The sequence below is a fragment of the Brienomyrus brachyistius genome, chromosome 5, assembly GCF_023856365.1.
Source record: "Brienomyrus brachyistius isolate T26 chromosome 5, BBRACH_0.4, whole genome shotgun sequence".
In the NCBI taxonomy this organism is placed as follows: Eukaryota; Metazoa; Chordata; class Actinopteri; order Osteoglossiformes; family Mormyridae; genus Brienomyrus; species Brienomyrus brachyistius.
Genome location: NC_064537.1, coordinates 31,344,398 through 31,359,754, shown reverse-complemented (window position 1 = coordinate 31,359,754; position 15,357 = coordinate 31,344,398). Strand labels below are relative to the sequence as shown.

The following is a 15,357-nucleotide window of genomic DNA, read 5'->3' as shown; positions in this document are numbered from 1 at the left end:
TTTGCAGGCTCACAGACCAGAGGCGGTTTTCTGTTGTGACCATTTATTTTAAAAGCCAAGGTTTTTCTGTCCATCCTGTTTGGTGTAAGACCTGGCGGGTTGCTTTTAAAAATGGAACGAGAGAATGTGAGTGTGTAAAGGTGAAGCGTGGAAAGGAAGCATAGAGATAACGAGGGAGTGGGGAGGTTAGGGTTAGCAGGCTCTGCAGAACGTGTCTTTGCCCTGTCAGCGGTTATTCTGGCTGCTTGCTCCTAGGGTGGCTGAGTTTGATAACTCTACCAAGGAAGGCTGTTGCAATCCAGACTCATCTAGAGTGTCTCATCTGGTTCATAGTACAACCCATGGCCAAAGTTATGCGCTCTCTTTGTCAGTCAGAATGCAAAAGCTTCAGACAATTTTTTTTTTGTGGATTGCAGTAGGAGCCGACATGTTCTGCTGGCTCAACATCAAAGAGCGTGCAGGTATTTCACAGTCTCTTGTCTTAGGGTGGTTATATTTAGGCTGTGAGACCGTTTCCCTGTTTAGCCAAGGGCAAAAGCAATTGCAGAAGCAACTGAACTCGGCACTTTTTAAAACTTCTCTCATAGGATGTGCTGTTAAACCATAAGTGTGCCTTGTTTACTTTGCCCACTGCATGCTGTCACCTGATTGACAGTAGTAATGACACTGTGGTTTTCTGTTGGACACGTTTGTAGAGCATGTTTGTGAGTCCCTGAACTGATCCCTGCACGCCATCCATCACAGACTGTTGCATCAGCAGAGGCGTGAGCCGCTCCCTCAGGAGAACCGCGGAGAGCTCCGCTAAGTGCCTTTGATCCTCACGCCTGCCGCTCTGTGCCGCATCCTGCTAATTATTTGCTGACACTGACATTTAGGTTAGGAGTGTTTTTTCTTTTTTTGCCAGCAACCATGAACAGACCTTATTTGCTCAAGTACGAGGGTATTGTTCCGCCCGATGTGCTAAAAACAGACAGCGTTTTACTCTTATGATCAAGCTTTCATGCTCGGCAAACGGTGACGCAGCAGCTGTCTCCTAATGTCCTCCGTGTGAGGAGCTAGGCCAGGAGGTCTCTGTGAGGGCTAAGCATGATGCCGCAGTTAGACAAGTGTCCAGTGATTGATCAACTGCACCTACACAGCTGTGACTTTTTATAGAATCAGTGGTTTTGTTTTGAACTTTTCCACAAAGCTGTCTCTGTTGGTGCATTTTATTTCTCCATCTATCCATCCATCCATCTATCCATCCATCTGTCATCCATCTGTCATCCATCCATGCATCTATCTATCTATCCATCCAAACATCCATCCAAGACTTACGATTATGATGAGAATCATTTTGGCTGCTGCACAAAAGTGGCAGCTTCTTTCTTATTTTTGTTTATTTCCATAATACAAAAGGGAGACGTTTGAAATGTCTGGCTGAGGTACATCCCATGCCTTGCTCTCCGGCTGAGGTAAAAGTGCCAGTCTGCGAGAGCGTAGGGCAGTGGGAAGCAGGTGGTTTGCTGGGCTGCAGCTGGACAATCACAACTGAATCGTTTCCATGGCAGCATGAAGGATGTGGCTGATGCATTGGTGGGGAACGTGGGGATGACTGGACAGGTCCTGCCTGACACATGGCCCAATGTGTTTGGGCTTAAGCATGACCTATGGGATAGTTGGAGTGTAAGGCTGCAGTACACATTCTTGGTGAGCTTTGTTGATGACTTTCCACTCTGAGCTGGGATTTGAGCACACAGGCTGTGGGCCAACTCATTCTGTAATTGATCTGCTTTGCATTCAGTCCTCGTGGTGCCGTTGTTCTGTCACATCATAGTTTGATTTCAGCTAGAGTCCACGTGTAACAGCAGTTGACCAAAGCTCAGAGAGTGCAGTGCTTAGCTTGCTTTGGTGCGAGCATTACAGTGCATCAAAACATCTACCAGGATCACTTTGATCATCTCGCCCACTCCGAGCCTCAGATGGCAGACAGTAAGTGTTCCTCAGGTTCATCCACAGTGTTTGCTGAGGCCGTCTGCCGTAGAATGTAACTGGTGATGGAAACCCTACAGCTGTGTTGTGGGCATTGATTTTTCTCTTTTTGGCTTTTAATGCATACAGTGCCAATCAAACGTTTGGACACACCTACCCATAGAATGGCGTATTTGTACTTTTCACTGCATTTTAGAATAGTTTTAAAGATATCAAAATTGTAAAATAATATAAGCCAAAAAAATATTAAACAAAAAATAATCATTTGTCAGCTGAGGGGTGATGTAGCTCTGTGGGTTGGGACTCAGAAGGTTGCTGGTTCAAATCCCTGGGTCAACAGAATGATCCCACCGCTGGGCCCTTGAGCAAGAGCCTTAACCCCAATTTCCCCAGGACCTGGGTGACCCTACTGTCACCCTTACTCCAGTTCCATGAGGTGGCCTCCTGGGATGCTTTTCCAGCTGTCCTGAAGGAGGTCTTACATACATGCTAAACACTTATTGGGTGTGTTTACTTCACTCTCTGGTCCTCCCAAATGATTTTTACTGTGTTTAGGTCAGGTGGCCAAGTCAGGACACACTCTCACTCTCCTTTGTAGGTGGCCTGGCTCGTCCAAACTTTGACTGGTACTGTATATCATCTGTAACTACTGTGTCTTTTATATTAGTTTAGGTAAGGCTCTGCACATTTGTCAAAATGATTGTTCATTGTATGTCCCTGTTATATCTAATGTACATTACATTCATGCTTCAGTATACAATTCCTCCTGGTCACTCCAAAAGTCATTTGTATTAACCTTCGTACCACAAAGTGGTAAAAAAATGAATTAGCCGTATGAAGTTCAAAACTTTGTCATGGCTGTGTAATTGTGTGTGTATGTATATATATATATATATATGTATGTATGTATGTATGTATGTATGTATGTATGTATGTATGTATGTGTGTGTGTGTGTGTGTATATATATATATATATATTATATATATATATAATATGACATATGCATACTTGCCTACCAGATATGTGCATTTGTGTACACACACACATTATATTGGAGATTTTGTCTCTTGGAAGGTAGCACATTCTTTTAAGTTCATTACTTTGCACACATGATGAAGTACGCAACATTCAGCATACTTACAATTCAAAACACAATATAGTGTGTAGCAAAACATTGGCTGCAGTACCTTCTTGGGAGCAGACAGAATTTTAACATATTGCAATCCCCTACCTGCAGAAAATGGCCGTATTCTGGCTAATCTTCTGAAGTACTGACCAGCTTGGTGATGTTGCCCTGAGGTGCTTTAATAAAAATGTTCAGCCGTATCAATAACAATATTAAATCTGCAGTGAAGTCACTTTAGTATAATTTAATAAGTGGCACCAAGCGTCAGTAGCAGATTTTTTGTATATAGGAACCTTTCTGCCATTGCAGTGCTTTGCCAACACCATGCAATACAACCAGAGTATTAAAGATATTAAATGCAGAGGCGCAAAGGCTACAGAGCCTTAGCTACCAGGGCGGACCTGTAAGCACAGCCAGCCACTAGCTAAAGCAGAATTGATGGTTTTAGAGCTGTGGCTAGTGGCAGAGTCATGTGACAGATGACCTGGGGTTGGCATTGCCAGGGGGAGCCTGAGATGGGCTCTGGCCAGGCTGAAGGACCCTGCAGATCAGAAGATAGCCCAGCCTCGTCTGGGCATCATGTTGTTCAGCAAATATAGTAAGAAAATATCATTCCCATTGCTATTGGCTATTGGAAATTGGTCAGGCCACAGATTTCTGCAAGTCTGATTTCTCAGAGTTGCCCTTATTATTGAGCTGTGTCCAGATGGGTCTCTGGTACTCTGTCCTCAGGGTATAAATGTGCCCTGTCCTTCAGGAATGGCGTTTCACTCTTCAGCTTGGTCACGTGAGCCAACCAGCACCCATTTCTTGGAAACGCAGACTTGTTCAAGGAGAAAATCTCATCTAGATAATCCTGTAGGTGCGGGAATAAAAATAATGGTGACAGCTGCTTTAATTTCTCCATAATCTCGGGTTTATAGAGTTTGCTGGTTGCGCGTTTGCCTTTCTCAGATGCTTCTTATCTCCAACTTTGTTATTTTGACTTTCTGAGGATTTGACTCCTCAGGTTGCAGAGGAATCTCAGTTGCCTTATGTTTTAATGAGAGCAGAAGCCTCTCGCTTTGATGTCAGAGCTAATATTTTATGAATGGCAGCAGGCGTTATATAACTACAGCAGAGACTGTATGAACTGTCTTTACTCCCTAGAAGCCCTCTGGGGGGGCTTTTGTTGTTCCTGACAGTAGCAGCAGATGAATTTCCCTACAGCCCTAACAAAGCTTACCCAATGCATTACAGAAATGAGCTGGCAGGGACTCACATAAACACACACACACGCACATATTGGTGTGGTGCCGTGAAAGGTATCAGTCTCAGATGACACCCAGAGAGCCCTGATGTCGACTGAAAGCCTGCTGACGTTGGTGGGTGATGAAAGGGCCGCTGTCAATGTCGTCTTTATCGCAGAGCTGAGGTCCTCAGGCTGCTCCTGTGGGATTCCTCTCTGTTCTGCCTTTTGTTTGTTGTGTTAACAAGGTTTAATTACTACCCATCCATCTTTGGACCAAATATCCCATACAGGGTCGGGGCGTTAGCCTTGATATTATCCCAGGAAACGCAGGGCATGGATCGACCTCAACAGGGTTCCAGTCTACCACGGGGCATCCTCTAACGTTCTTGAAGATAATGGTTCCCAGCCCTCATCCACAGCTGAGATTCCACCAGGCTGCAGGACACTGCAGGTTTTGTGGAGTGTTCGGTTAATTTCCAAAAAATAAGTGAGATATGTCATATTCACATGTTCTGTTTGCGTCTGAAAAAAGCAGAAGACCGAACTTATGAAATCTCAGATCGATCCGCCATTTCGCCACAGCTGCAGTACCGGTCTGTGTTAATTTTGATGTGACACAAACCAGCCCGGGAATTCAGCATGGGGGCGACTCTCTTCCATGGGCAATTGAGAGATGCTGCCATTTGCCCGCTCTAGTGTGTTTGGGCTGTGGGAGGGAATTGGAGGAAGCTTGCTCAACACGGGAAGAACATGTAGACTGCAGCATGCCAAACGGAGGTGGGGGGTCAAAGCCTCAGCACTGGAGGAGTGGGGGGGGGGGGGAGCGGGGGGGTGGCGGCAGTCTGCTCCCCAAGGCACCCTGCCATCCTGGCCTAATTATCCTCATGGAATTGTAGTGTTTTATACCCAGTGATAAGGTGCTACTTAATTAGAAAAATAATTGCTATAAAATGTCCCCTAGTGGTGGCAGCAGTTGTTGTTCTCGTTGAAATATTTTTTTTCTTGGTTATATCATACTGCTGTTCTACCCAGATTTGACTCCTTAGCTTCAGTTGTTATTAAGCTTTGTACTTGTTGGGCGGAGTGGTGGCTTTGAGGCTCGGGGTTTGCGCTAGCAATCAGAAGGTTGGTGTTCATCCAGCCACCCTCTTTCTGAAACCGCTTAATTCCAGTTGGGGTTGCGGGGGGCCCGGAGTCTCTTCCTGGAACAATGGGTACAGGCAGGAACCAACAGTGGGCAGACGGCAACACACCGCAAGGCACACACACTCACACAGGGCCAATTTAGACTCGACAATCACCTATCCTGCACGGTTTTGGACTGTGGGAGGAAACCAGAGACCCAAGCGAAAACCCACACAAACACAGGGCATGCAAACTCCAACCCAGGCCCTTCTACTCCGAACCCAGGATTCTACTCTGTTGGGCCCTTGAGCAAAGCCCTTACCCAGGACGAAGAAATTGCAGGTTATGATGTTAATCTACATCCAGCCCTATAAAGAGGTCCTCCAACTTACAGGGAAAATATCTGAGTTGGTGGCAGAAAAAAACTCACACTGTTTCGTTCCACTCGAACTAGTGTGGTGCTGAGGTTTTCACTTGGGTTTTCATCCCTGAGGTGGTTCGTCTTGTGGTGGGTGTGGTGATGCGCTATAGCAACATAAGTTCCTTATCTCTCTGGCAGTAGAGACAGTTTCTCAACACCATTTGTTATATAGTTAAATCTATTGTACGAAGATTAATGGACCTTTTCAGTTAATTTCTGGGTTAGCTCTGCTTCAAAATATTATGCCAATGTGCCTTATTAAAACATAAATAGAAAGTAATATTAAATAACAATTAAAATTGTGGTCCCACTACATTAATACTGAGCATCACATAGTAACCCACTACAGTACATTAGTACTGAGCACTATGTACTAACCCTCTATATTAGTACTGTGTGCTATGTGCTACCCCACTACATTAGTCCTGAGCACTAGATACTAACCCCCTATATTAGTACTGTGTGCTAGGTGCTGCCCCACTACATTAGTCCTGAGCACTAGGTACTAACCCCCTATATTAGTACTGTGTGCTTTGTGCTACCCCACATTAGTCCTGAGCACTAGGTACTAACCCCCTGTATTAGTACTGTGTGCTATGTAATAAGTTACTACATTAGTACTGAGCACTAGGTGCTACCCCACTCCATTAGTCCTGAGCACTAGGTACTAACCCCCTATATTAGTACTGTGTGCTATGTGCTACCCCACTACATTAGTCCTGAGCACTATGTGCTACCCCACTACATTAGTCCTGAGCACTATGTGCTACCCCACTACATTAGTACTGAGCACTAGATACTAACCCCCTATATTAGTACTGTGTGCTATGTGCTACCCCACTACGTTAGTCCTGAGAACTAGGTACTAACCCCTTATATTAGTACTGAGCACTAGGTGCTACCCCTCTCCATTAGTCCTGAGCACTAGGTATTAACCCCCTGTATTAGTACTGTGTGCTATGTAATAAGCTACTACATTAGTACTGAGCACTAGGTACTAACCCGCTGTCTTAGTACTGAGTACTACAGTTGTATGTAATATCCCTTCAGTGCCTTATTACTGAACACCTTGTACTCTCCCTTACATTAATAGTGCTCTCTGTTCCCTCATTACATAGGTGTTGAGAACACCCATTGACGTTTTTATTTTTGATTGCAGTCACATAATAATGTTTATATATATGTGTGTATATATGTGTATATATATGTGTGTATATGTGTGTATATATGTGTGTATGTATATGCGTGTATATATGTGTGTGTGTGTGTGTGTGTGTGTGTGTGTGTGTATATATATATATATATATGTGTGTATATATATATATGTGTGTGTATATATATATATGTGTGTGTATATATATATATGTGTGTGTATATATATATATATATATATATATGTGTGTGTATATATATATATATATATATATATGTGTGTGTATATATATATATATGTGTGTGTATATATATATATATATGTGTATATATATAAAAAATAATATTGAGTTTCCCCTTGTGGGGACAGAAAAAAGGTTCCCAAAACATCAGAATAACAGATTTTCATCACACTGTGGGGACATTTGGTCTCCTCTCCACAATGTAATACATACATAACCCACACAGTTTTTGCAAGCATTATGCACACATCTGCTCTTGTGACACGCATACAAGCACATGATTATATATAACACACACACATACGTATACTGTATATTCCGCATGTATTCAGCTTATTCCACCTCCTTCCTCATGCATTTTCATGGGCAGTGTTTCCTGCCTTTTATCTGTGCTCTTTGCTTCAAAACAGCTCCGTTTTGGCAGCTTTTGTTGCACCACTAACCTCACTGCAGTCGTCTTCGGGGGGAGGAAGGTCATGCCGTTCTCCGGGGCTGTTTTTATTTTTCGCATATTTGTTGCATATTCTGCAATGTAAACTGACCTCTGTTTCTTCTCTTCTGCTACCCCCCCACGTCTATCCCCATGGCTCTGGGTGCTGCTTTGCTGCCCCCCACCCTCAGCTCTCCCCGACAGACAAGAGCCTGGAGTTCGACCGGGATTTCCGCATCCGGCACTATGCAGGCCACGTGATGTGAGTGTGACACACGGAGGCATTCCTCCATCGTCACTGTGCCTCAGCGCTGAAGCATTCATTACAGGGCAAGGGCTTAGGCAATGACACAGCAAATGACACAAGGCTCTTCAAAAACAAGGTCCTGCTCGTTGATGAGATGGAAATAACCCCGCACACGACCCAGCATGCAAGCCCTGCGTTTCTCCTTGCCAGGGTGCTATGGATGAAGTCGCAGCTTCATATATTCTCTTTATATGATCTTTTTGTAGTGTAGGCAGGGGCCTTATTATATGAAGGAAGTGTATGTGACTGTTACAGAGGTGGGAGGTTCAGGTCTGGAAAGTACAAATGCAGACCAATATACTCCACTGGTTGGTTGAAACTAAATCTTGGTCTGGATTTTGTAGTTTCTGAACCTGAACCTTCCACCTCTGGACTCTTAGGTAGTTACATCTGCATGTTACATTCCCTAGTCACCATGGTTTCCGGAATTTCCTACATTTCTTTTATGTTTGCATAACAACAGTGTGGGATAAGGACAGATTTGCGAAGAAGGCGTATTCTGTCATCAAGTGCATCTAACATTTGTCAAAATTAAGTGCAGAAATTGCTTGAAATATCATCCTATCAGTAAGGCTGCAATTTTTGTGGTGTTCTATCCACGGCACCCTTGATGATAATATGTGCTTTCAAAAAATCAAGGAATATAAATACACCGTTCTTAATCTGCGCTCTGTGCTTTGTGTCATATAAATTGGATCATGGTTCAGTCTGAGAGACAGGGCTATAATCCGACTGCATCCCTCAGGGATTGGTTAGAGACTTTCCTCTCCGTCTACTTCTGGTACTGTTGTGTAATAGGTACACTTAAGGTTCATTTAGTCTTTTCTTCTTGTCATAATTTAGGTTTGATCCTTTTTTTGGCCGCCAGAGTAAAATGTTTTCTCTTTTATCTGTAGGTACTCTGTGGTTGGTTTCATTGATAAGAACAAAGACACCCTGTTTCAGGATTTTAAAAGGCTGCTGTATAACAGGTTGAGTATTGCCACTTCTATCCGCTTGCTGCACTGTAATGTACATACTGCATTGTCCCCAAATTACACCCTATGTGACTTACCATGACTTACACATACAACCCTTGATTTAAGTGAATGTATCGTATAATGTATGTAAAAATAAATTGCTAGACGGCCTTTCGCCCAGCAGGGCTGCGCTACCTAGTCCACACCACATGCTGTACAATAGTTGCTGCAGGTGACCCTCCTGCGTCACACACACCTCCCAGTCTCATTCTCACGCCTAAAATCCAGTGCAATTATACAGTTACAGCATAGCAACATGCAGCATAGGTTGCATGTTGAAATCGACTTATCTGTCGGAATGGAACGCAGTTGTAAGTCAGGGGCGGTCTGCAAGTCAGGGGCGGTCTGTATTTGATGTAATGCACTGATAATACTCTGTAGGGGACCCAGATGAACCGTTGAGTTTGCTTTGGCTTTAGATCCTGGATGGGATGCCAGTCCAAAGCAGAGCACACACTCACACACAGACCTACACTATAACTAAGTTAGAGATGCCAGTTCACTGGAACCATGTGTTGTTTTTTTGACTGTGTGAGAACTGAAGTTCCTAACGTAGCTGGAGTACCCAGAGTAACTGGAGTACTCGCAGAACCGCCAAGGGATTTGGACCCCTCAGCCTAGAGGTGTGAACTCAGAGTACTGAAACAACTGTGTCATGCTCTTTATGCCATAAATAGCTAAGAATATAAGAAATTTACAAACGAGAGGAGGCCATTTGCCCCGTCAAGCTCATTTTGGGAAAACTTAACTAATAGCTCAGAGCTGTTACAATCTTATCTATCTCTGATTTAAAGGAACCCAGGGTTTTAGCTTGCGCTACACTAGCAGGAAGACTATTCCATACTCTAACTATACGCTGCGTAAAGAGGTGCTTCATCAAATCCACTATATGATGTTGTCCCGCTATGGCCACGTTCTTGTATTTGAACTAATAACTATTTGGTTGAACAGCATGCAGACCTGTTAGAATCTTATATACCTGGATCATGTCTCTCTATGTCTCCTTTACTTGGCTGAACAGATTCAGCAAAGTTTACATTTTTATTCAGAAGGACAAGCGGTATGTTACCACTTACCAGCAGCGAGCTTGTGCATGAAAACATCTTCAATACCGACCTTACATGGTCTCTCTGCCACAAATGTTCAGACCTTCGTTCTTATTCGATCACCCTTTGTGCCTCTCCTGGAGCCTAGTTTATTTTAAATTCTCAATTTTTAAAGTTTTTTCTTTTTTTTTTCGAGGTTTTTTCTTTTCATGGTAATAATTTTGCAAAAAATAAATATAGACACACTTGCCAGTAGGGCAATACCCTCGATAAATCAGTTGGGAAGTTCAATTAGTCACACCCAACTTGTTTTTAAGAGATGCGAGCTTCACAAGAGCACCGACTGCATCCTTTCTAATCCCCGATGTCTTCTCTTCGCCCTTCTCTCCGGCTATCTGGCTCTCTCACTTTCTCCACCGTTCAGCTCCAACCCCGTGCTGAAGGGCATGTGGCCGGAGGGGAAGCTGGGCATCACGGAGGTCACCAAGCGGCCCCTGACGGCCGCCACACTCTTCAAGAACTCCATGATCTCGCTGGTGGACAACTTGGCTTGCAAGGTGGGGGATGCTATGGGGATTCTTACCCAGACATGCAAGGGCTTTCATCCAGTGCAGAAAGCTTGTCCTTGAATCCAAGTGAGACCTGTCTTTTTGAGAAAGACATTGCATGTCTACATTATTTTAAGCTGGAGGTGGGCGGTCTTATCCGCAAAGGGCAGGTGTGTATGCAGGTTTTTAGGATAACCATTAGGTCAGCTGTTCAAACCCAGGTGTGAGGACTCTTCAGCCAATCAGTCCTCTAATTAGGGAGTTTCAGCAAAAACCTGCATACACAGTAACCCTTTCTGAATAAAATTGGCCAAGCAGTACTAGTAAAGCGGTCATTAAATATAGCAGAAGTTGATGTATTGTCTTTCTTTGTCTAAAGTTAGCCCTAATGGATTTCTTCATGATTTGGAAACTTGCTCATGGTAAAATCCTGATTATAAACATCTTACCTGGCTGCTTTAAATACATGTTTAAATGAGTTGCATGCAGGTGGTTTTTTCAGTGGCGCCCTCTTGTGGACCTTGCAGGAACCTTACTATGTTCGCTGCATCAAGCCCAATGACGTGAAATCACCGCTGCTGTTTGAACCGGAGCGCTGCCGCCACCAGGTGGAGTACCTGGGCCTGCTGGAGAACGTGCGGGTGCGTCGCGCCGGCTTTGCCTACCGGCAGACCTACCCCCGCTTCCTGCAGAGGTACAGTACCAGCTCCGGCCGCTGCCTGCGTTACCCGCTCCTCTCCCCTCCTCTCCTCCGACCTGGCCTGGCCTGCTCTGGTGCTCCATGAGCCACATAGTCATGGCGTCCGCACAGCCCCCTGCAGCAGGACACAGTCCTGTGGCCATGACAACGTAGCAGCAGAACAGTCATGACAAAAAGAGCTCTCTAATCGGGACAGTTTTTTTTTTTCCTTATTTGTTTTTGAACTGAAATTCTTCTATTCTGTTCTTTTCTATTAATAGTTTAGGCCCAATCTTTTTTAAATGTACAGATTTAATGGGTTGCTGAAGAGTGCAAAGCAGTTCCCTGAAAATGCATAATTTTGGCTAAAAAGCACAGCTATAAAAGCTAACGTGGCTAATTGTTAACAGATTTGTCTTTCTGCTACTGCTGGTTGCCTATTTTCAGAATTTGCACATTGATCTCCGCCCATACCTTCTGTGGCAGCATGTGAGACAAAAAATCTGGGGTGTGTGTTATTTTTGTACACAAGTAACAGCAAGGACAAGGAACATTTTCCATAATTGCACAGATGAAGTGGAGACATTTTAACATTTGATACACCAGTGGAGTCCAAACATCTTATAAATCAGTGACGATTCCTGAACATTCCCAGACGGCAGCCATATCGGTGATAGCTGCGTCACTTGCCTCCCTTTTTAAGTTTTATACTTAAACAGCAGCTCCTCCTGCTTCCTTTACATACTTTTGTGGTATTTTGCTTCCCAGACCATCCTACGTAGGGTCCTGCTTTATGGTCCTGCTTCTCTTGCCAGCCAGCAGTCCGCCTCTGGGGGTGTCTACCCGTGGGCACATTATCCTGATTGTATTTATATTCTCAATTTATTTTATTTTTATATAGCACCTTTCACGACAGAGTCGCCCCAATGCACTTTACATGGGTGTTGTGACGCATTACATCATGATGGTACGAAAACAGGAAAAGGGAAATGCAAAGAACTAGAAGAAAGAAAAGCCAGATGACGGCGGAGGAGAGGAAGAAAAAGCTCCCCAAGTTGGGAGGGAAAAAACCTCTTTGGTCACCTGGCTGCTCTGCCCCCCCCCCGGTCATGATAACATTATTGAAAAGGAAAGAGTGGGCTTGCCTGCTAAAAGCAAGGTGTAGACTGCGATCAAGGTCAGAAGTTCCCCTTGGATTATCCCAATAGCAGATACTGGGTCAAACACCTAATGATTATCAGATAATATGTGGTATTTTTACTCCCCTGAACTGAGCAGGTTTTGGGAGGTACCAACATCTACAGATGTTAGGGGTGGGCAGGTTAGTGCTCATACCCTCCTCTTCATTACACAGCACAATCAGTTTCAGACATTTTAAGTTATAACGTCAGGTGTCTTATTTTATCCTATTTTCAGTAAGCACAGTGATTCATTTAAGTGATTTTGTAATAGGTATAGAAATATGTTAGGAAATGAAGTAGAAATAGGTAGAAAATAATTGGACTATGAATTGCTTTAAAAAAACGGAATTGCGCAGCTGTTTGAGACGGGGCCGGTTACAATCGAAGGCTGTACCTGGGCTCACCCATAGATGCGTCAGGCATCCAGCTGTTTTTCGCATAAGGAACCGTTTGCTCATCAGCTCCCTGGTGCTAGGTGCCCTCTAAGGCACTCAAAGGCACCCAGAGAGGTGCATGCTGCCCATTCCATGCTTGTGGTCCTCCAGCGCTCCAGATGGCTTCCTGCACTTAACAGATTAGATGATCAGGGGCCAGAGTCCCTCTGCAGTCCCTTTTAATGCTCCTGTGGGGGTAGGAAATCCCCAAAGTGGGCCGCCGTCTTGCCCAGCTTGGTAATAGGTTTAAGGGGTGGCTCCTTTAATGAGGCCGGAGATGCCCGTTACAATCACGCCCTTTCCCTAAAATGACCCTCATCTTAGCTGGGTAGTAACATGATCAGATATAAATTGGTACCCTCATTATGTTGGGCTTTCTGTTCAGTATGATAAGGACCCACTGGCGTCCTGTCCAGAGTCTTTCCCTGCCTTGTGCTCTCTGGGATAGGCTGCAGGCCCCCACATGACCCTGTCCAGGGAAAGTGGATGGATGTTGACTAAGTTCATACCGGATCAGCTAGGGGAATTGCTTATTTACAACGCAATGTGTAACCTGGTAACAAACAGAGAATGAGACTCGATATTTCTGTCCATTGACACCCCTCCTCACAGCTATTGCTTCTTCACTGTGCCACCAACCCGGCCCACCGTCTCATATCACCATGAAGTGACACAGATCGAGGGAAATCACTGTTCGTTCATCATTATAGAAACGTCTTGTCCTACCAGCGGAACAGGCCGTGAAGGCCTGTATTTTTCACCGTGCTCCGCCCGTGAAGGTTGTAATTTTGGCTAGTTTTGAAGTATTTATGCTGGTCAAGAGTGTTGTTCCAGACTCTCTGCTCAGGTTGCCTCTCCTCAAGGGTTTGTTTTTGTGCCCAGCTATGTAGCGTTGTGCTCTTGTAGGTCCTTCAGGCTGTTTTTTTGGATATTACCTGCTAACACTACGTGAAAAGACCCTTCCAGAATGTTAGTGACCATACATATCTCCTTCCCACGCCCCCTTCCCTGTCTTCTCCAGGTACAAGATGATCTCTCAGTTCACCTGGCCAAACCACGAGCTGCCGTCGGACCGTGAGGCCGTGATGCGGCTGCTGCAGGGCTGCGGCTTCGAGCATGACGTGGCGTACGGGAAGACGAAGGTGTTCATCCGCACGCCACGCACGCTCTTCACCCTGGAGGAGCAGCGGGCAGAGATGGTGCAGCGCATCGTCCTCTTCCTGCAGAAGGTGCGTCCCCAGAGCCCTGACCTTTGACCTCTTCACCCTCCTCGTCCCCCCTATGCCTCTCAGAAAAGTATGGCTCCCCCTACTGTTCTCACTCTGTTAAAATATCATGACTCCTTTTCCCATAATTGCCGCTTAATGCAAAGTCCAAATCCAACATGAAAGGGATTATCATGTTAAAGATATATTTCAGTACTAATGTGATAAAGAAAATTCTAAACAGAAAAATGGGTTTGTATCTGTGCCTTACTTACTGCCATGAATGTAAAGCAAAAAAAATGCATAGCCATATTATCTCTAAAGTACGTTTTCCACAGCAGCTCTTTAGATTTCACAGTGGTGGAGCAGCCGCAGTATAAAGTAAAACTAATTTGGCTGCTTTAGTCAGCACTGACAGTTTCACGCAGCCCAGTTCCCACCTCTGACCTGAGATAAAGCTGCTGCTTTAATAGACACTGGAATGTTCTGGCCATTCAGCTCCGTTGCAGTGACTCTGTACTCTTCGGTTCACCTGCAGCAGCCCCTGCATGTTCCCTGAATGTTCTTAACATTGAGATTTCTGCTGAATGCATAGTCTTACTAGGTTCTTGCTTTCTTTGGAAGGTCTATTGTCACAGTGCTGTTTATACTTGTCCCTGGACATTCACTGGAAACTCAGCCTAGCTACACTTATGCCCAGTCGACTCCTCAAGCATGTATGTTTGTAAGGTGCTATTTCCACACTTGTACAAGGCTTTGGACAGAAGCGCCTGCTGAATAAAGGTCAATGTAAAGGTGCAGCCCCTTGTTGCTGGTTACCCAACTGTTGTGTAACAGCATAATATCCGTACAGCATTCAGGGGATGGGGCTTTCTCAGACACGAGTCGCGTAATTGTGAATGTATTTTCTGCAGCGAATTTACTTTACCATCCATTACTACCCGTGTTATTGCTTACTTTAGCACGGAAGCTGTTAATCTGTACTTCGTGCAGGCTTCAGACATGGGTACTTTTGGTGAATAGCGGGCAGATTAATGCACATTATATGTGGAGTAGGGTTGCATCAGAGGTCTTGTGCAGGCCACCCATCTCCCTGTGTCTGTCTGTTTACAGTCTTTTACTGCTGAAATCATATTTCATGGATGGTCTCAGAACAATGTTTTGATGCCCTTTTTATCGTGCATCATCGCTCATTGTTCATATTACTTTTTTAGTCTGTTCTGATTTCCATGTCGTTGT

General features: G+C 44.6%; 1 protein-coding gene across 3 annotated transcripts in view; it reads left to right on the top strand.

Moving 5' to 3' along the window:
- myo1d (myosin 1D) overlaps positions 1-15,357 on the top strand; it is an 84,759-nt gene that overhangs the window by 32,071 nt on the left and 37,331 nt on the right. For all 3 annotated transcript variants that reach the window (XM_049015191.1, XM_049015190.1, XM_049015192.1), the window contains 5 exons: positions 7,891-7,961; positions 8,903-8,977; positions 10,496-10,628; positions 11,147-11,313; positions 13,935-14,142. In XM_049015191.1, the coding sequence (XP_048871148.1) occupies positions 7,891-7,961; positions 8,903-8,977; positions 10,496-10,628; positions 11,147-11,313; positions 13,935-14,142 (654 nt within the window). The remainder of the gene's footprint in view (positions 1-7,890; positions 7,962-8,902; positions 8,978-10,495; positions 10,629-11,146; positions 11,314-13,934; positions 14,143-15,357) is intronic.